Source organism: Salmo trutta, chromosome 31 (genome assembly GCF_901001165.1).
Source record: "Salmo trutta chromosome 31, fSalTru1.1, whole genome shotgun sequence".
In the NCBI taxonomy this organism is placed as follows: Eukaryota; Metazoa; Chordata; class Actinopteri; order Salmoniformes; family Salmonidae; genus Salmo; species Salmo trutta.
The window spans coordinates 33,426,866-33,449,888 of NC_042987.1; the positions used below are offsets into that span (position 1 = coordinate 33,426,866).

The following is a 23,023-nucleotide window of genomic DNA, read 5'->3' on the forward strand; positions in this document are numbered from 1 at the left end:
CCTCAATTTAAGGTAATGTATGATTTACAGTGATATTGTTTTATGATGATACCATGTATCTTGTCATTTTTGTTTCTTTCTAAAACATAAAATGGACACAATTCAATGGATATCAATAAACAAAGAGGTAAGAATATGTAGGATATAACAATATGTTGAAGGCTAGCTCTATTGAAAAGATGGCGCCGAAAGAACATGGCTGATGTTTAACATTCTCCCAACCAATTGTGCAATTTTGTATTTTTTTTGCATTTTGTGTAACTTATTTTTTAACTTATTGTGTAAATAATGTTGCTGCTACCGTCTCTTATGACCGGAAATAACTTCTGGACATCAGAAAAGCGATTACTCACCGCGGACTGGAAGAAACTTTTTCCTTTAACGAGTCCGAGAAGGATATCCTGTTTTCACTGGAACAGGCCCAGATCCACACCTTTTGCACGAAGAAAAGACGCCGGAAAAGGGGACGCAGATCGGGGATTCTTCTGAGAAGCCAAAGGGCCAATGCTTTCCATTCTCCTTGAATTATCCTACTATTAAGATTATCCTACCAATCGGACATTAAAAACTGTAACATCTTATGTTTCACCGAGACGTGGCTGAGCGAAGAAAACAGACAATATAGAGCCGGCGGGATTTTCCATGCAACGGCAGAACAGAGATGCTACCTCTGGTAAGACGAGGGGTGGGGGTGTGTGTCTTTTTGTCAATAACAGCTGGTGTGTGATGTCTAATATTAAAGAAGTCTCGAGGTATTGCTCGCCTGAGGTAGAGTACCTTACGATAAGCTATCGACCACACCATCTACCAAGAGAGTTCTCATCTGTATTATTCGTAGCCGTCTATTTACCACCACAAAGCAAAGCTGGCACTAAGACCGCTCTCAACCAACTCTATAAGGCCATAAGCAAAGAAGAAAATGTTCATCCAGAAGTGGTGCTCCTAGTGGTCGGGGACTTTAATGTAGGCAAACTTAAATCCGTTTTACCAAATTTCTACCAACATATCACATGTGCAAACAGGGGGAAAAAAAATCCTAGACCACCTTTACTCCACACACAGAGATGCATACAAAGCTCTCCCCCACCCTCCATTTGGCAAATCTGACCACAATTCTATCCTCCTGATTCCTGCATACAAGCAAAAACTAAAGCAGGATGTACCAGTGACTCACTCAATACGGAAGTGGTCAGATGACGCAGATGCTACACTACAGGACTGTTTTGCTAGTACAGAATGGAATATGTTCCGGGATTCATCCAATGGCGTTGAGGAATACACCACCTCAGTCATCGGCTTCATCAATAAGTGCATCAATGACGTCGTACCCACAGTGACTGTACGTACATATCCCAAGTAGAAGCGATGGATTACAGGCAACATCCGCATTAAGCTAGAGCTAGAGCTGCCGCTTTCAAGGAGTGGGAGACTAATCCGGACGCTTATAAGAAATCCGGCTATGCCCTCTGATGAACCATCAAACAAGCAAAGCGTAAATACTGGATTAAGATTGAATTCTACTACACCGGCTCTGACGCTCGTCGGATGTGGCAGGGCTTGAAAACTATTACGGACTACAAAGGGAAACCCAGACACGAGCTGCCCAGTGACACGAGCCTACCAGACGAGCTAAATGCCTAGTGGTTAGAGCGTTGTGCGAGTAACCGAAAGGTTGCAAGTTCAAATCCCCGAGCTGACAAGGTACAAATCTGTCGTTCTGCCCCTAAACAAGGCAGTTAACCCACCGTTCCTAGGTCATTGAAAATAAGAATTTGTTTTTAACTGACTTGCCTAGTTAAATAAAGGTAAAAAAATACAAAATAAAATGCTCGCGTCGAGGCAAGCAACACTGAAGCATGCACGAGAGCACCAGCTGTTCTGGATGACTGTGTGGTAACGCTCTCGGTAGCCAATGTGAACAAAACTTTTAAACATTCACAAAGCTGCTGGGCCAGATGGATTACCAGGACGTGTACTCAAAGCATGTGCGGACCAACTATCAAGTGTCTTCACTGACATTTTCAACCTCTCCCTGACCGAACCGTAACTGTAATTTCTACATGTTTCAAGAAGACCACCATAGTCCCTGTACCCAAGAAGCAAAGGTAACCTGACTAAATATTTACCGCCCCGTGGCACTCACATCTGTAGCCATGAAGTGCTTTGAAAGGCTGGTCATGGCTCACATCAACAGCATCCTCCCGGACACCCTAGACCCACTCTAATTTGCATACCGCCCCAACAGACCCACAGATGACGCAATCGCACTCCACACCACCCTTTCTCACCTGGACAAAAGGAACACCTATGTGAGAATGCTGTTCATCAACTACAGCTCAGAGTTCAACACCATAGTGCCCACGAAGCTCATCACTAAGCTAAGGACTCTAACCTCCTTCTGCAACTGGATCCTGGACTTCCTGATGGGCCGCCCCCGGGTGGTAAGAGTAGGCAACAACACGTATGCCACGCTGATCCGTAACACTGGGGCCCCTCAGGGGTGTGTACTTAGTCCCCTCCTATATTCCCTGTTCACCCACGACTGTGTGGCCAAACACGACTCCAACACCATCATTAAGTTTGCTGACGACACAACAGTAGTAGGCCTGATCACCAACAACGATGAGACGGCCTATAGGGAGGAGGTCAGAGAGCTGGCAGTATGGTGCCAGGACAACAACCTCTCCCCTCAATGTGAGCAAGACAAAGGAACTGGTCGTGGACTACAGGAAAAGGCGGGCCAAACAGGCCCCCATTAACATTGACGGGGCTGTAATGGAGCGGGTTGAGAGTTTCAAGTTCCTTGGTGTCCACATCACAAACGAACTATCATGGTCCAAACATACCAAGACAGTCGTAAACAGGGCACGACAAAACCTTTTCCCCCTCAGGAGACTGAAAAGATTTGGCATGGGCCCCCAGATCCTCAAAAGGTTCTACAGCTGCACCATCGAGAGCATCCTGACTGGTTGCATCACTGCCTGGTATGGCAACTGCTCGGCACTAAAGAGGGTGGTGCGAATGGCCCAGTACATCACTGGGGCCAAGCTTCCTGCCATCCAGGACCTATATAATAGGCGGTGTCAGAGGAAACCCCATAAAATTGTCAGAGACTCCAGTCTATAGACTGTTTTCTCTGCTACCGCACGGCAAGCGGTACCGGAGCACCAAGTCTAGGACCAAAAAGCTCCTCAACAGCTTCTACCCCCAAGCTGAACAATTCATAAAAATCGCCACTGGATAATTTACATTGACGACCCCCCCCCCCCCCCCGTACACTGCTGCTACTCGCTGTTTCTTTGTTACCTATGCATAGTCACTTCGCCCACACCTACATGTACAGATTACCTCAACTAGCCTGTGCCCCCGCACACTGACTCGGTACCGTTGCCCCCTGTATATAGCCTCGTTATTGTTATTTTTATTATTATTTTAGCCTACTTGGTAAATATTTTCTTCTTGAACTGCACTGTTGGTTAAGGGATTGATTGTAAGTAAGCATTTCACGGTAAAGTCTACACTTGTTGTATTCGGTGCGTGTGGCAAATAAAGTTTGATTTGACATTGGGTGCAGCTGACTGAACTGCTCACTTGTGTGTGTGTGTCTTTGTCTGCAGGTATACAGACAAGAAGGCATACAAAGGTGCGTCAATTTGTATTGGTATGTTATGCAGATCACATTTACCATCCTCCTTCCTTACCTCTTCAATGAATATCCCATAGGCCTCTACATTATGGACAAGGTATGTGTATGAAAACCATTATCAAAAAATATATATTTTTCATTCACATTCACCACAAAAACCAAGGTAACAATACTGTTGTGTGCATATTTTGGTAATCATCTGTATAATTACATTTTGGGGGATTCTCAGACTTCCCCCTCCCTACACCTCTGATGAATAAAACAGGAAACCTGTTCGATAACCATGCACTGCAAAATCATCCTGGCTATGCATACGGAGAACATCAACACATTAACATTAACATGTCAGAGGATAAACCCATTGGACTTGGGGCTCTGCTGGGAGTTTACCTCATATCAGGATTTTCTTATTCTCCTTTGCCACTAAAATCATACTAAACACAGAACTAAAATATTGTGTTATTGTTATGCGTATTAGTATTGTATTGTTATGCGTATTAGTATTATTATTATTAATAACAGGGGGGGGTAGTACATGATGTATAAGCTAACAGAAACATGCTATTACATTCAGAGATTTCTAATGGCGAGTAGATGAATTATGATAATGCATGAGCATGGAGGAAGTTGTATCCATAGTTTCTGAATTTGGCTTCTGTGTTTTAAAAGCATTCGAAAATGAGGTGGATATCTGTCAGCTAATGCAGGACTAGTAAAGGCCCAGTGCACTGCTTTTGTGAGAGAAAAAAAAAGTTCCATATTTTTTTATTTATTAATATTTGGTTTTAATTCAGATTTTTCAGGGGATGCTGCAGCACCCTCAGCACCCCTGCTTCCCACAGCTATTGTTATGGGCTTTTAAAAAAAAGAATACACTTGTACCATGTCAGATATAGACTTGAAATGTATTACATTTTGTCCTCCTGAGCGGCGCAGCAGTTTAAGGCACTGCATTGCATTGCTGGAGGGGTTACTACAGACCCGTGTTCATTCCCGGGCTGTGTCACAACTGGCCGTGGCTGGGAGTCCCATAGGACAGCGCACAATTGGTCCGGGATGGGGGGGGTCTGACTGGTGGGGCTTTACTTGGCTCATGGCGCTCTAGCGACTCCTTGTGGTGGGCTGGGTGCCTGTGGGCTGACCCCGGTCGCCAGTTGAACGATGTTTCCTCCGACACATTGGTGCGGCTGGCTTCCGGGTTAAGCGCGGTTAGGTGGGTCATGTTTCGGAGGACGAATGACTCCACCTTTGCCTCTCCCGAGCCCGTTAGGGAGTTGCAGCAATGAGACAAGATCAAAAATTGGGGAGAATTAAAACAATTTTTTTTGAAGAAATGTATTCAATTTTGATTTTAAATCCAAATATTACACTTTATATACAGTACCAGTCAAAAGTTTGGACAATCCTACTAATTCAAGGGTTTTTCTTTATTTGTACTATTTTCTACATTGCAGAATAATAGTGAAGACATCAAAACTATGGAATAACACATATGGAATCATGTAGTAACCAAAAGAGTGTTAAACAAATCAGAATATATTTTATATACTTCAAAGTAGCAACCCTTTGCCTTGATGACAGCTTTGCACAATCTTCGCATTCTCTCAACCAGCTTCAGCTTCACCTGGAATGCTTTTCCAACACTCTTGAAGGAGTTCCCACATATGCTGAGCAGTTGTTGGCTGCTTTTCCTTCACTCTGTGGTCCAACTCATCCCAAATCATCTCAATTGGGTTGAGGTCGGGTGATTGTGGAGGCCAGGTCATCTGATACAGCACCATCACTCTCCTTCTTGGTCAAATAGCCCTTACACAGCCTGGAGGTGTGTTTTGGGTAATTGTCCTGTTGAAAAACAAATGATAGTCCCACTAAGCCCAACCCAGATGGGATGGGGTATCACTGCAGAATGCTGTGGTAGCTGTGCTGGTTAAGTGTGCCTTGAATTCTAAATAAATCACAGACAGTGTCACCAGCAAAGCACCCCCACACCATCACAACTCCTCCTCCATGCTTCACGGTGGGAACCACACATGTGGAGATCATCCATTCACCTACTCTGCATCTCACAAAGACACTGCGGTTGGAACCAAAAATCTCCAATTTGGACTCCAGACAAAAGGACAAATATCCACCGGTTTAATGTCCATTGTTGTGTTTCTTGGCCCAAGCAAGTCTCTTCTTCTTATTGATGTCCTTTAGTAGTGGTTTCTTTTGAGAAATTCGACCATAAAGGCCTGATTCACGCAGTCTCCTCTGAACATTTGATGTTGAGATGTGTCTGTTACTTGAACTCTTTGAAACATCAATTTGGGTTGCAATCTGAGGTGCAGTTATCTCTAATGAACTCATCTTCTACAGCAGAGGTAACTCTGGGTCTTCCTTTCCTGTGACATCCTCATAAGAGCCAGTTTCATCATAGCGCCTGATGGTTTTTGTGACTGCACTTGAAGAAACATTAAAAGTTCTTGAAATTTTCCATGTTGACTGACCTTCATGTCTTAAAGTAATGATGGACTGTCATTACTCTCTGCTTATTTGAGCTGTTCTTGTCCTAATATGGACTTGGTCTTTTACCACATAGGGCTATCTTCTGTATACCTTCCCTACCTTGTCACAACACAACTGATTGGCTCAAACACATTAAGAAGGAAAGACATTCCACAAATTAACAAGACACACCTGTTAATTGAAATGCATTCCAGGTGACTACCTCATGAAGCTGGTTGAGAGAATGCCAAGAGTTTGCAAAGCTGTCATCAGGCAAAGGGTGGCTACTTTGAAGAATCTAAAATATATTTAGATTTGTTTAACGCTTTTTTGGTCACTTCATGATTCCATATGTGTTATTTCATAGTTTTGTATGGCCTGAGTTATAACATATAAGCATATGTACATTACCTGCAGGGCCACAACAGTCCAGGTGAGTGAGTTGTAGCCTTGGAACACTCCGGACTCCCTCACTCTCTCTCCGTCGTACACAAACACTCCCATTAGACCAAACACCAGGCCAAACAAACCTAGGAGAGGGAGGGAGAGAGAGAGAGGTCAAATCAACATTTATTTGTCACATGCACAGGATACAGCAGGTGTAAACAGTACAGTGAAATGCTTACTTGCAAGTTCTTCCTCAACAATGCAGTATTCAATATTAAAAAAAATGAAAAAAATAGAAAAGTGTCCTTAAAGAGCACGGAATCAATGCTGAGTCAGATAAAATACACAGTAGAAATACAAAACACACTATATATTCCAGCCACCCAAGTCATAGACTGTTCTCTCTTCTACCGGAGGACCAAGTCTGGGACCAAAAGGCTCCTGAACAGCTTGTACCCCCAAGCCATAAGACTGCTGGACAATTAATCAAATGGCTACCTGGACTCTCTTTCACTCACTAGACTCTACCACACACACTCACTAGACTCTACCCACACACTCACTAGACTCTACCACACACACACTCACTAGACTCTACCCACACACTCACTAGACTCTACCCACACACTCACTAGACTCTACCCACACACTCACTAGACTCTACCCACACACTCCAACACACACACTACATGCATATTGACACCGCACACACACACTTTCACATTATTCACATACGCTGCTGCTACTCTGTTATCTATCCTGATTTTCGTAGTCACGTTTACCTCTACCTACATGTACATATTACCTCAACTACCTCGTAACCCTGCCCATCGCCTCGGTACTCCTTGTAAATAGCCTCGTTGTTTTTATTATTCTGTTACTATTTCTTCTTATTTTTCTCTTTTCTTACTTTTTCCTTTGCATATTTAGAAAATGTTTTTTACTTTTTAACACTGTTGGGAAAGGGCTCCTAAGTAAGCATTGCACAGTAAAGTCTACACCTGTTGTATTTGGTACATGTGACAAATACTATTTTATTTATATACAAGGTCAATACCAGTACCAATATCAATGTGCAGGGATATTGGTGATAGTTATGTAATCAGGGGTAAAAGTGACTGAGCAGCAGGATACACATAATAAATTGTAGAAGCAACGTATACTATATGGTGATTTTGAGTGTGTGAACATGTGTGTGTGTGTGCATCAATATGTGTGTGAGAGAGAGAGAGAACGAAAGGGAAAGAAAGAGGGAGATAAATGGGTGAGGTTTTGAGGGAGGACTCTAAAATAATTGTCAAGTATTCCATTGCTTTTCACGGTTTATAATTACATGCTTGTATAGTTTATGGTTTCATGAGCTAAGATCACCATTTTGGCACCAGGACATTGCCTAAGGATTGGAATTACAAGGGCTATGGGATGGTGCCTCCAACCTAAAGTTGCTATACTGTTGTGAAAATACATTCGATTTAATTGAAGTCGATGATTTAATGTTTTTTTTTTAGAAGCTCTGGATTACATGGAGAGACCATAAATTATATAAATGGTGTAATCGCTATAGAGAAAGTGGAAAGATATTCACACATACCAAGAGATTACCATTTATGTAGAATTAAATGAATCAATGAACCAATCATGCACAAACAAACAAACAAACAAACAGGTTCCAGTGATGCTGACCTAGCTGGATGTTACGGACCCACACACTCTGGTTGGTCTCTTTGAGGATCTTCTCAAAGTAGACTCCAGCGAAGCCACTGGAGAAGCAGGCTATCAGTATGGCTGTCACACCGAGTAACTGGGAGCCTGCAGACAGAGGCGTCGGAGATGGCCCACCCAGGGACTCTGTAGGCCACTGTGGAGACAAACACACACTACATCACTCAGTATGGGAAACCTGGGTAAAAATTCAATAAACTTTTCCTGGACATCATGTTACCACTGATTTATTCAAATTATCCTGAAAAACCTGTGAACTTTAGAACAATTTAGACTTCTGCCTCCCTAATGTGGATACTCGAAGATCAACGACTAATCGGACAAAACACATGCAAACAGGAATGATGAGTTATTGACTTGTCGGGTGTGTTTAGCCTTGTTACCTGAACGAGAGCGATACCAGTCATGAGGATGAGCAGGGACAGCCACTGGTAGAGCCCCAGTCTCTTCCCCAGCATGGATACTGAGAACAGGGCCGTGGTCAGGATCTTCAGCTGGTACGTCACCTGGTTGGGGAGAATATCAATTTAAATTTGTGCCAGTCGAAATTGGACATGAAATGGAGTATGAAGGCGCTAAGTGTTCCCCTTAAACTGAGCCCCTCCATTTGTTCCCCTTATACATGTTGCAGCACACACGCACATGCACACACACGGGTGTCACATCTCTCACATCTCTCACCTGGTAGGTAGCAGCGTCCAGATTGGACAGGGCGATATAGAGAAGGTTATTCTGGAGTGTGTAGATGCCTGATGGGATGGCCAGCTTCAACGTCTCCATGGGCTTATTGAGAATCTCTTCCTTCAGCACCCGATTCAACACACAAAAACTGAAGCCTGACAGAAAGACAGACAGAAATGTAATGGCCACACAATGAAGCCTAAGACAGAGATTGAAAGACAAAGAAACTGTAGGAGTCTTCTCTCTGCTGTCATTAGAAAGACAAAGATACTGTAGGAGTATTATCTCTGCTGTCATTGTTTATCCATTGACTGTGTTACAGACAGACAGCCAACCAGCCAGACGGACAGCCAGATGGACAGCTAGCCAGACGGATAGACAGACAGCCAACCAACCAGCCAGCCAGCCAGATGGATGGATGACTAGACTTACTGTGGTCATAGAAGACGAGCAGCAGGCAGATGAGGATCTTAAGCAGTTCGGCCAACACCACGGCTGAGGAGGCTAGGTAGCGGGGCCCCTCGCCCTGCAGTGTGCGTGAGTACCTCATGGTGAGCACCAGTGAGGTGGTCTGCAGCACCAGCACGCCCAGGGACATGTACTTGAGCTGTGATTGGGATGGGGAGACACAGGGCGATGACATGGAAACGAGGTGGGATGCCTCCATAGAGTCAGGGGATGAGGCGAAGCGTGAAAGGCCTGGTTTAGGCTGTGGGAGAGATAGATAGACAGTGAGATAGGCTGGGTTATGCCATAAGCCCAGCAGATGCACATGCGTTTTGCAATACGTTGTTTTTGCCGGATGTCTAACCTGCATCTTCCGTACTTGATGCACATGTGCTTCGCAAAGCTGCAGAACGGTTTGCAGCTTGGAGAAGATCATTTTCGCCCTGATTGACCAAAACTAATGATTAGAACAGATCGACCTACTGGTTTCATAGGCTGGCAGAGCTACCAACAGACTGGCGCGCACAAAGGCGCATTACAACAATGAATCTACTTTGTTTCTATTCTTCTGTCACATTAATCTCTAGCAACATAGTCAATTATCATTTTGCCTCTGTATGGTGCCACCCCCTCCATGAGGAACTTTTTCTCCCCAATTTCGATCTTGTCTCACTGCTGCAACTCCCCAATGGGCTCGGGAGATGAAGGTTGAGTCATGCGTCCTCTGAAACATGACCCCCAAACCGCGCTGCTTAACACCCACCAGCTTAACCCAGAAGCCAGCCGCACCAATGTGTCAGAGGAAACACCGTTCCACTGATGACCGAGGTCAGCCTGCAGGCTCCCGGCCCGCCATAAGGAGTCACTAGAGCGCGATGAGCCAAGTAAAGCCAATTGTGCGCCGCACTGTGGAACACCCGATCACGGCCGGTTGTGATACAGCCTGGGATCGAACCCAGGTCTGTCGACATTTAGAAAGTTCGCATAGAAAACAGATGCGACAATTGCCTGCTGGGGTGTGTTTCCATTTTATGCAGTTTTCATCGACTGTTTTTAAATCGATACAAGACAGTTAAATCTCTGACTTCTGACTTCAGTGTGTTCAAAACAAATGGGAACTTGAAGAAAAACGAGTTCCGATTGGGAAAAATCTTTTTCAACGATCATCCAACTCGGAATTCCAACTCGGGAACTCAGGCCTATTTCTAGAGTTCTAACTTTCCAACCTGAAGATCACTGACATCATGATTTGACCTTGTATTTTTCAGAGTTCCCAGTTCTTTTGAATGCAGCATAACTTTCTTGTCTCTATAAAAACAGATGGATGTTCCCGAGTGTTTCCATTACCCATTTAGCCAAATTGCGCATTCATAAATTGGCAACAGCCTGTATGCCATTCCACCTATCTATATTCTAATAATTCTCATGCGCCTTGGTCCATACCATGGTGAAACTTGCACTCTTGTAGATCTGAAATAATTGGATGGTGAAACTTGCCAGCCAACTAGAAAAGCAAGGCGAAGCAATTCAGACATTCTTGAAAGTCCGGACAAACATATTTATAGTTGACCATTTTTATTTTGCAAGCAGTAGGAATTTAGAATTTAATGTGGAGTGGAGCTTATAGTTATATGATGACACCCTGTGCCCTACGTACCTTCAACATTATTGTGCCTGTTTTTTTTGTTTTTTTTTAACTAGGCAAGTCAGTTAAGAACAAAATCAAAAACCTGCCCTTACAGTCGGTAAATAATTGGAAAGGAATAATTTGATTCAATGCAATTCTACCCTCCTGCAAACAATAAGTGTTTATCTTTTCAGCTTTTTGGTCTCTGGATATACCAATATTGTCAATTCTAGAGCATTTAAGAAACTCCCACATTTCCTGTGGGATCATGTCACTTGTTTCTTTTTAAAATTCAATGTTGTGATGGCCTTTCATGACAATTAGGCTATTGTTGCTATAATTTTACTGTCAAAATAGGGCTCCATAATTGTAGATTTATTTTGTTCATTAGAGATTAATTTGCTTACATCTAGATGTGAAAAAATATCACATAGGTGAATTCAATTGGGGCTAATTACTGAGGAAGGGGAAACTAGAAACCAAAATAACCCACTGTTTCTTCGTGCAATTGCATTTTTCTCTTCCTCCCCTTCTCTCAATCTAGGCTACTAACACAGGGAGAAACAGGGCAAACGCTTTAACATGGGGAGAAACGGGCAGTGCAAACACTTATGCAGGAATAAGGATATTTGACCAAATCATGGTTTTATCCGCCCCAAAAATAGAACATTTCAAATGAAGTGACCCGCTAGAATTTATAGCTCACACGGATGCGACCACATCAAAGCATGGAAGTGTAATTTTCACCTTTGTCTACCAGCTCACATTTGTTGCCTATGCTTTAGGCCTAGTGTTTATTTGGCACATTATATACGTTGCTTTATTTGACATAATTATTTGAAAGGATTTGAGGGTTAGTTTAAGATTTGGGGAAAACAGGGCAGCGGGTCAGATGTTGAAGACTTTACGCAGTCACCATAGATAATAAGCACAGTTGTTACTGTACCGGATTGTTGCATGTTGCAAAATTAATATAACAATGAGTCAATGGTTTACCGTGTATTATGGTTGGATCTTGAAATTATCCTATAAACATCATAAAACTAACAGTCTATCAATTTATATTCCCCAGCCAATTCTATTCCTTAGTTGTCTTTCAACAATTGTAGCTCGCTCAATAGTAAACGTTTATGAATTAGTTTTTTGCAGTTCATATAGGGTGAATTCAGAAAGAGTGGGACTTCATATGAACTGGAACAGCTTAACCCTGACAAAAGACAACCAAAGCTACTGTTACTAAGCCCTTGCAGAGAAACCACATGATCAAAATCACATCACTTCATTGATGACATCATAGAGGGGGGCAAAGAAAGCTTCAAACAGGAAGCTCACCCTGCACTGTGCCAAATTGTGAAGTAAACATAACATGTACTGATGCATCAAAATACATAAAAAAAAACGATTTAGTAATTTAGTAATTGTTTGTTGTTGTACCGCTTTAAAAACCATAGCTAGCTAAAATTTGTACAAACCATCCTGATCTCGCGAGCTTACATTCTGTTTCGCAACACGGATAGCCTCGTACCTAAGTTGTTTCAAATCAAACGGGAACATTTCTCTACTTCTTCAATTTGAAACTCATCCACCCCCCACAATTAACTGTACTTCACCTTTGAGAGAACGTTTCTGTTAAAACCAGGGAATGTGAACTCTATACCTGGTTGGGTTTTGAACATCTCTGCATTCCTGACAACCCACACAAGTGCTAGAATGTCCCCGGTCTGGAGAGCAGCATGATGGATGCCAATAGACTTTGATGCCTCTCTCTAACAGCGTCTGTGGCGTCCATCAAGTCCTGTTTATTGTCACTTCCTGGTGAACATGGAATATGGAATGAAGGAGAGCTCGGTTATTTGTTTTGGAAAGTTTTGAAAGTCTATTGGAAAAGCTTAGTTTCTAGCTAGCTACCTTTTGTGTTTCGATCCTGCGACTTTTCTGGCATCAGTTGCTGGGATTGCTACTATCTGTCCAGTGATCATTCCGTCCAAGGCCAGGTTAGAGGAGCTGCTTGGCGTAGCAGTTAGCCCAGCTGCCTATCAAGCTAACAGGGTTTTATGGAGGGCTTGAATGCAGACCACAACACGGTTAGCCATTGCAGCAGTGACCGTGGATTGTCCCGGGCTTGTGAATGTCTAGATCCCTGCTGTTTGTTGTTGTCATTTCCAATCTTCCAACGACCTGCACTGTCTGGAACTGCGAGGAGTAACAGCGTAACCCTCTGTGCTACAATGACAAAGACCAAAGCCGGCGGGAGTACTGTTAAAGACAGTGGTGTCTCTCTATCACAGGTGAAGGATCTTTCAAATGAACAAACTGAGTTCTACAAGCAGTTGTTACAACAACAAGAAAATAGCTTCAAGTGTTTTGTCCAAATACTGGTGGAGTCAACTAATAAAAGAATGGACGACCTGACCAGAGAGGTCCGGGACCTGAAGAAAAGTTTGCAGTTCACCCAGGACAGGAATTCTTATGGGGGAGGGGTTGCTGAATATATATATATATATATATATATATATATATATATATATACACACACACACACACACACACACACACACACACACACACAGAGCCATATCCCTGTCATGCTTTGGAACATCTTATGTCAAGTGTTATTGAAATGTTGTGGTTGCAGGATCACCTGATCACATGTAAAGCCTTCTCTTTTGGGGCATTACTATAGGCCAGTCAGTATCTAAATAATATGTGTGAAATGCTTGATAGTGTATTTGATGTAAACAGAGAGGTTTACTTTCTTGGGGACCTGAATATTGACTGGTTTGCATCAAAGATGTCCACTCAAGAGGAAGCTTCTCACTGTAATCAGTGCCTGTCATCTTGTTCAGGTTATTAATCAACCTACCAGGGTGTTTACAAACACTACAGGAACAAGATCATCCACATGTATTGATCACATTTTTACTAATACTGTAGAACTTTGTTCTAAAGCTGTATCCGTACCCATTGGATGTAGTGATCACAATATAGTGGCTATATCCAGGAAAGCCAAAGTTCCAAAAGCTGAGCCTAAAATAGTGTATAAGAGATCATACAAACAATTTTGCAGTGACTCTTATGTAGATGATGTTAATAGTATTTGTTGGTCTGATGTGATCAATAAGGAGCATCCAGATGCTGCACTTGATGAATTTATGAAATTGCTTCTTCCAATTATTGATAAACATGCACCCGTTAAGAAATTGACTGTTAAAACTGTTAAGGCTCCATTGATTGATGAGGAATTGAAAAACTGTATGGTAGAAAGAGATGGGGCAAAAGGAGTGGCTAATAAGTCTGGCTGTACATCTGACTGGCTGACTTTCTGCAAATTGAGAACTTTCAGCATGCTTATAGGGAAGGACACCCAACATGTACTGAACTGACACAAATTACTGATGATTGGTTGAAAGAAATTGATAAGAAGATTGTGGGAGCTGTACTATTAGATTTAAGTGCAGACTTCGATAATATTGACCATAACCTGTTGTTGAGAAAACGTATGTGTTATGGCTTTTCAACCTCTGCCATATCATGGATTCAGAGCTACAGCATCTATCTAATAGAACTCAGAGGGTTTTCTTTAATGGAAGCTACTTTAATGTCAAACATGTAAAGTGTGGTGTAGCACAGGGCAGCTCTCTAGGCTCTCTACTCTTTTCTATTTTTACCAATGACCTGCCACTGGCATTAAACAAAGCATGTGTGTCCTTGTATGCTGATGATTCAAACATATACGCATCAGAAACCACACACTGAAAGCCTTAATAAAGATTTGCAGTCTGTTTTGAAATGGTTGGCCAGAAATAAACTTTTCCTGACCATCTCTAAAACTAAGAGCATTGTATTTTGTATAAAAGCAAGTCCTGCAGGCTCCAGTTTGATCTTATCTTGATTATTGTCCAGTCATATGGTTAAGTGCTGCAAAGAAAGACCTAGTTAAGCTGCAGCTGGCCCAGAACAGAGTGGCACGTCTTGTTCTTCATTGTAATCAGAGGGATAATATTAATGGTATGCATGCCAGTCCTGTGTAGCTCAGTTGGTAGCGCATGGTACTTGCAACCCCAGGGTTGTGGGTTTGATTCCCCTGGGTGAACAGAATTAAAGAAAATGTATGACTGACTACTTTAAGTCGCTCTGGATAAGAGGGTTTGCAAAAAAGTAAGTTGAGGAAAAACTTATAGTTTTTATAAGAAACATTAATGTGTTGGAAATTCCAAATTGTTTGCATAGTCAACTTACACACACACTTACCCAACCAGACATGCCACCAGGGGTCTTTTCACAGTCCCAAGGTCCAGAAGAAATTCAAGAAAACGTACAGTATTATACAGAGCCATGAGTGCATGGAACTCCCTTCCATCTTATATAGCACAAGTGAACAACAAACCTGGTTTAAAAAAAACAAATAAAGCAACACCTCACAGCACAACGCCTCTCCCCCATGTGACCTACTTGTTGTGTGTATGTACTGACATGTATGTGGAACTGATAGATGTACACACACTACATGTTCATGTTTTTAAATGTGTGTAAATTGTAAAGTCTTTTGTCTGTAATGTCTTTTTCGTTATGTGTCGGACCCCAGTAAGACTAGCTGTTACCATTGGCGTCGGCTAATTGTTATCCTAATAAATCTAAATTAAGACACTAATGGACTTGGTAATCCTGTCTGCTGCTTCCTCTGTCATGGTTGGACCCTTCAAAAATGACTTGAAGAAGTTGAGGTGTCCCAGGTGTAAGTCAAGGGGTATATTCTTTCCCTTCCCATTCCAAAACCTGGTCCAGGTAAGACTCTGTGCCAACCGTGAGGAAAGAGTGGCAATAACTTACAAGGTCAGTAGAAGGGCGCTGTAGGCATATTGGCTAGGACCATAGGCCTTGTAGAACAACAGAGCTACAGTCTTGCTTCAGTATGTTATTTTTTTAGGTCCCCCTCACTAGACCTGGGTGTATTCATGACGGACACCGTATATCTCTCATTTGCGTTTTCAGTTTGGAGTCAACGGTTTTGCAACAGATGAAACGTTTTGCAACAGAATCGGCATAATGATTACACCCCTGGATGCATCTGACACTGTACTACCAAGTCATGATGTTTTTTTCTCAAGGTTCTCCCTTGCTTTACTTTGTATGTGTAGTCATTTCTGCAACCTGGCATATGGCATGGGAGATGCTTCCTCTGTAGAGGTTGGCCCATGGATGTATTTCTGACGCCGGTTGCAATGTCAGTGATGTCACCAAACGTGACGAATCTGTCCACAATTTGTGACACAGAGGCATGCAGCCAGCTCCTCTTCACATAAGGTGAACTGCTACTGCCGTGAAACAGTCTGGGACATCTTGTTGGGAATGAAACAGTCTGGGACATCTTGTTGGGAATGAAACAGTCTGGGACATCTTGTTGGGAATGAAACAGTCTGGGACATCTTGTTGAGACAAATTGAAAAAAAGTACACATGTTTCTTAATGCAATCGACACGACAAAAGAGCTATGATATTTCAATAACATTACAATATAACATAATAACATGGTAAACCAATTGTAAAGTATCTCATTGTTTTCTAGAATAAGAATACGTTTTCAGATATGTTGGACATTTCATTTTTACTTATGCACTATAGCTAGCAGAGTACAATTAATGTACAACATAGCGCAACTCATTCAAATGATGTAGTTATATTTACCATTTTATGTGATGTGAACCTCTTCCACCACCATCCCCATTAGGTTTTCTCCATACACTGTTGATGCCATATTCTGTCACTTGTCGTTCAGCCACCAAGACTCTGGGATACCGAAAAACAACCTGGCAACATCCATGGAGGATGTCCGGGTCATTATTAATATCAAATCAAAGTTTATTTGTCACGTGCGCCGAATAAAACAGGTGTAGACCGTCCAGTGAAATGCTTACTTACAGGCTCTAACCAATGGTGCAAAAAAGATAATACCGAGCTGCATCACAGTGATCTCCAGCTTCACAGCCTCTCTGATCTGGTCATCCATGTAGGGAAACTAATGGCAACACAACAACGAGAATCCCATTTTCTTGACTACCAGTGGAGCTAGCTGGTAAATCAAGCTCTTGGCGAACCAAGTCAGGAGAAGAAAGCAAAAACATCATCTCCCCCGAGAAAAGCCTTCAATGCAGTTATTTGCTGTTATATCAATGAAGGTATGCCCTCCAGTTCTGATATAACTGCTCCTATGGAAGCATCAACACCAACCTCCTCTTCCTCTTTGGTATTATTGCGGTCCGCAAACAAATGTTATATGTGCATGCCACCACCTACTGTATTGGTTGTGTATCAGCCTACTATTTTGTAATATGAATTGCCCTACCAACTAACCCTGCACCCATTAAAACCTCACCACTATACTAACTAACCCTGCACCCATTAAAACCTCACCACTATACCAACTAACCCTGCACCTATTAAAACCTCACCACTATACTAACTAACCCTGCACCCATTAAAACCTCACCACTATACTAACTAACCCTGCACCCATTACAACCTCACCACTATATTAACTAACCCTGCACCCATTAAAACCTCACCACTATATTAACTAACCCTACACCCATTACAACCTCACCACTATTCCACTACTTTGGCCCATCTGATCCTACTCCAGGCCAGCAGCCTGGGAGGACGGGACACTATCGTTCAAAACATCTTGTAACTCTTCTGCAGTAAAATCTCGTACACACAAGTACTTCTCTGCAGCTGCCACCACAACATCTATCCTCTGTGATTTACGTTACATTCCTGTGGTACAATTGACAACCATGGCCATGAACGCCAAAAAAACACCATACTATCACACTCTATTGGCCTCGGCCTAATAACAAAGATCCTCTTATTGTCTTCTTAGGATCCCTCACCCTGGACCCATCTTCCTCTACTACTCTCTTCACTGCCTCAACATACGACACCTTCTGTACTACTCTGATCCTGGCAATCTCAACCTGCATTTCTCTCATCGGACACCTCAGATCTCCAGCACCATGGCTACCCCTATAGTTTACATACACACAGTTTCCTAACGATACTACACATTCCTTTGTCTCATGTCCTCCTGCACACTTCTCACATCTAAAAATCTCCCTCGTACACACTGCTTCCACATGACCATAAGCTTGACACCTAAAACACTATAATGGATTCGGGACAAAAGCTCTCACGGGATAACTGACACATCATAACTTGACTTTATCTGGTAAAGACTCTGCATCAAAACTCAGTAGTACAGACAGTATCTTCTCAGTTTCACCACGCTCTCCACCTGGTCTGCGTCGCACCAAACGGTGGATGTCACAGACTTAACGCTTCTCCAGTTACCACTCCTTTCAAGGGTGCTCTGCTCCGGAGAGGAAAGCAAGTCACAATTCGACTTGTCCTAAGACGCATGGTGCTTCTTCTTCCTTGCTGTCCATAACCATGTCTATCCATTCACCACACTCTTGGTGCACCTTCATCCGCTGTATGGCTTGCAGAGCACGCACTGATTGTGTTTTTCAGAAAACCCAACTTCTGTTCCGTAGCCCAATTTACAAGTCTGGCTATCTCTGGCCTCATTGTTATCTCATTACATTTGCTCCTCATTGTTGTTATGATTTTCGACTTCGATGTTGTCATCAACTAAACCACCCACACAGATTATCAGAGGACACTGATTGGTCCAGCCATCCGGTGAATGGAAGGGAGGCGCTTAAACGGTTTGAATCTGGTCGTGGTGGAAAAAGTACCCAACTGTCATACTTGAGTAAAAGCATGAGTAACTTTCTATTAAGGTATCTAAGTAAAAGTGAAAGTCACACATTAAAATAATACTTAAAAAAGTGTAAAAGTATTTGTTTTTAAATATACTTAAGTATCAGAAATTTCAGAAATGTATCATGTGTTGGGCTAGATGTTGAAAGAGGTTACAGAAGACAGAAATGAAAAAGTTCCCCACTTATTTCGAATTCACTCTAACTGTTGAATCAAGAAATTATTGTAGGCAGAACTTTTTAGAACTAAGTAATACAATAGGCAGTGCTGTATCATGAATACAATCACAGGTAAATGGTGTTGTCAACCCATTTACCTGGGACTGTATTCAAGATATAACACTGCCTCACACGCCATACAATTTCATTCTTTCACCAGAAGATATAGTTCAGATAAAAATCTGCTTGTTTGTTATTTTGGTCACGTTGCTACAGGCGCGACCAAGTCATTAATTATTTTTCCATACTGGCTATGCAAAAGGACTGGTCGTCCATTCTAAATAGAATCAATAACGTTCTTGTCACTTACTAGCTAGCTAGCCAGCTTCAGCCAACTGAGTCACGTCAAGCATTGAACCTGGACAATACACTAGCTGCATTTGTTTGCGATTTTTTTCTATTGGCATTTACTTGGATATTGTACAGATCTCATTTATATTTTCTCCGTAAAAGCACATGGACGTATGTGAAACGGATAAGCAAATACTTTGGGATTTAGTTATATGAGAAAACTAGTCTTATGAATTTTGTCTAAGGCAACGCTAATAACTAGTCTAGTCAAGGATGTGATGATAATGCATTATGGGCACTCTACACTTGAGACAGACCAAGTAAAGGAGAACAAAAGTAAACCTTGAATTTAGAGGTTTAAAGAACAACTGCCCCTAAAAACCAACTAATCCCTTTGGAAACAGCCTGTGTGTCATCAATATGAGTCAGAAACATTTATTCTAGAGTCAAAATTGACTACAAAGTGTCAATTGGATAATTTTGGTCATGAAGTCAGTATTGCCTGACACAGAGTTTGGAACCTGAGTGCGTCACAGCAAGTAAATTAACCTGTTTAGGATAGGGGGCAGTATTTTCACGGCCGGATAAAAAACGTACCCGATTTAATCTGGTTATTACTCCTGCCCAGAAACTAGAATATGCATATAATTATTTGATTTGGATAGAAAACACCCTAAAGTTTCTAAAACTGTTTGAATGGTGTCTGTGAGTATAACAAAACTCATATGGCAGGCCAAAACCTGAGAAGATTCCATACAGGATGCGCCCTCTCTGACCATTTCTTGGCCTTCTATAGCCTCTTTATCGAAAATAGAGGATCTCTGCTGTAACGTGACATTTTCTAAGGCTCCCATAGGCTCTCAGAAGGCGCCAGAACGTGGAATGATAACTCTGCAGTCCCTGGGCGAGAAACAGTAGGGCTTTTGGAAAGTGGTCGTTCTGAGAACAATGACACTGGCGCGCATGCATGTGACGACTCCCGGTTGGAATGTTATCGGTATTTTACGAGAAAAATCGCATAAAAATTGATTTTAAACAGTGTTTGACATGCTTCGAAGTACGGTAATGGAATATTTTGACATTTTTTTGTCACGATACGCGCCGGCGCGCCACCCTTCGGATAGTGTCTTGAGCGCAAGAACAAAACGCAGCTATTTGGATATAACTATGGATTATTTGGAACCAAAACAACATTGGGTGTTGAAGTAGAAGTCCTGGGAGTGCATTCTGACGAAGAACAGCAAAGGTAATCCAATTTTTCTTATAGTAAATCAGAGTTTGGTGAGTGCCAAACTTGGTGGGTGTCAAAATAGCTAGCCATGATGGCCGGGCTATCTACTCAGAATATTGCAAAATGTGCTTTCACCGAAAAGCTATTTTAAAATCGGACACCGCGATTGCATAAAGGAGTTCTGTATCTATAATTCTTCAAATAATTGTTATGTTTTTTGTGAACGTTTATCGTGAGTAATTTAGTAAATTCACCGGAAGTTTTCGGTGGGAATGCTAGTTCTGAACGTCACATGCTAATGTAGCTGGTTTTTGATATAAATATGAACTTGATTGAACAAAACATGCATGTATTGTATAACATAATGTCCTAGGAGTGTCATCTGATGAAGATCATCAAAGGTTAGTGCTGCATTTAGCTGTGGTTTTGGTTTTTGTGACATTATATGCTAGCTTGAAAAATGGGTGTGTGATTATTTCTGGCTGGGTACTCTCCTGACATAATCTAATGTTTTGCTTTCGTTGTAAAGCCTTTTTGAAATCGGACAATGTGGTTAGATAAAGGAGAGTCTTGTCTTTAAAATGGTGTAAAATAGTCATATGTTTGAGAAATTGAAATTATAGCATTTTTAAGGTTTTTCGTATTTCGCGCCAGGCGCTACCATTGGATATTGGTGAGGCGTTCCGCTAGCGAAACATCTAGATGTATTAAGGTGAGGTTTGGATTACAATTATGTCAACAATTCATGCTCCCTTTTGCCAAGCTCCACGTGGAAATCACCCTTCCGCCCACTTCACTTCCCTTCATTGAATGGGGCTCCATTGTTTCATCGCCCCCAACGTGTTCAAAGGATCAAGGCCGTTTGAGACTGAAAAGCCCTCTCCGGTTCAACAATGCATGCTTCCAGCAGGATGTACCACCAACTATGGTTTGTTTGCATGCCCTGCTGAAGGACCCTACCGTGCGGTTTAGGTGGTTGGAGTTCGTTGGTCCCCAATGGTGGGGAGTATATCGGTAGCTAGACCATAGACTGCTGTTTATGTATCTGGCTATGTATATTTTGATAATCATTATCATCGCTAGCATAGCTGGCTAACGTTAGCCTACCTCAATACAACTCGGATTAGGCCCTTCTTTGGACACTTAACTAACCTCCAAACGAGCTTCAATGCCATACAACACTCCTTCCGTGGCCTCCAACTGCTCTTAAACGCAAGTAAAACTAAATGCATGCTCTTCAACCGTTCGCTGCCCGCACCCCCCCGCCCGACCAGCATCACTACTCTGGACGGTTCTGACCTAGAATACGTGGACAACTACAAGTACCTTGGTGTCTGGCTAGACTGTAAACTCTCCTTCCAGACTCATATCAAACATCTCCAATTCAAAATCAAATCTAGAATCGGCTTTATATTTCGCAACAAAGCCTCCTTCACTCACGCCGCCAAACTTACCCTAGTAAAACTGACCATCCTACCAACCCTCAACTAGCTTACCTGGGTAAATAAAGGTGAAATATATATATATTTTAAGTCTTGGATGACACAATGACCTTTCAAAAGAAGGCAAATAATTAGTAGGAAAACATTTAGTCATGATTGTGATGTCGCCAGATTGACTGTAGAGGCAATATAACTTTAGCCAGCTAACTAAGATTGAGGGGACCACCGTATTTTAGCTAGCTAACATTACCATTACTAGCTATTTTTGACAAACTTTACTAGTAACAGTAATGGCAACATTGCCATCTCTTTAAAGTCAATTTGACAACAGCATAATATGGCAAAGTTGTTTCCTACTAATTATTTGCCTACTTTAGCGATGCCATCGTATTTCCATGACACAATAAGTTATAAGGTAGCCTAGTAATTAGAGCAGGGGTGTCGAACTCCATTTGCCCCAGGGGCCGCATTCGGTCTTCAACGAGGTCCAGAGGGACCGGACTGAATTTTTGTAATATTTCCCTTGCCATAAAAATTTGCAAAAAATAATTTTTTACATTTTTTACACTCCCTGACTGTCTACGGATTATTAGCGAGCTGGACAGTCAAGAAACTGTATGAATTTATGTCCATTATTATTTCTACACAGTTCCGATTTGGTTTTAGTCATTTTAAAGTATATTGAGTTCATTTCCCTCCACAATGTTTTGTATTACTATTATGATTTCATGTTTTTTTTTTTTTTACAGGATTGGACCCCCTGGCCATATGTTTGATACCCCTTGGTTAGAGCGTGGGGCCAGTAACCCAAAGGTCACCGGTTGAAATACCCAAGCCGACAAGGTGAAAAATGTCAATGTGCCCTTCAGCATGGCACTTAACCATAATTTACTTCAGGGACACTCTACTACTATGGCCGACGCTGTAAAATAACACATTTCACTGCAGCTATCTTGTGTATGTGACAATAAAAACAGTATTATTTATTTATTTGGGACGAAACAGTCACATTAGCCCCCGAGGTGCAACCCATGTTCAGGGCACAAATAAATATTGGATGCAGCA

General features: G+C 42.1%; 1 protein-coding gene across 4 annotated transcripts in view; it reads right to left on the reverse strand.

Moving 5' to 3' along the window:
- LOC115170043 (UDP-N-acetylglucosamine transporter-like) overlaps nt 1-23,023 on the reverse strand; it is a 40,010-nt gene that overhangs the window by 10,987 nt on the left and 6,000 nt on the right. For 2 of the 4 annotated variants that reach the window (XM_029726281.1, XM_029726278.1), the window contains 5 exons: nt 9,356-9,632; nt 8,924-9,078; nt 8,626-8,748; nt 8,204-8,378; nt 6,545-6,663 (listed from right to left, as the gene is read on the reverse strand). In XM_029726281.1, the coding sequence (XP_029582141.1) occupies nt 6,545-6,663; nt 8,204-8,378; nt 8,626-8,748; nt 8,924-9,078; nt 9,356-9,632 (849 nt within the window). Of the gene's footprint in view, nt 1-6,544; nt 6,664-8,203; nt 8,379-8,625; nt 8,749-8,923; nt 9,079-9,355; nt 9,633-9,734; nt 9,814-12,654; nt 12,810-12,905; nt 13,221-23,023 lie in introns of all 4 variants that reach the window. The other 2 variants (XM_029726277.1, XM_029726280.1) reach the window with 2 other exon arrangements.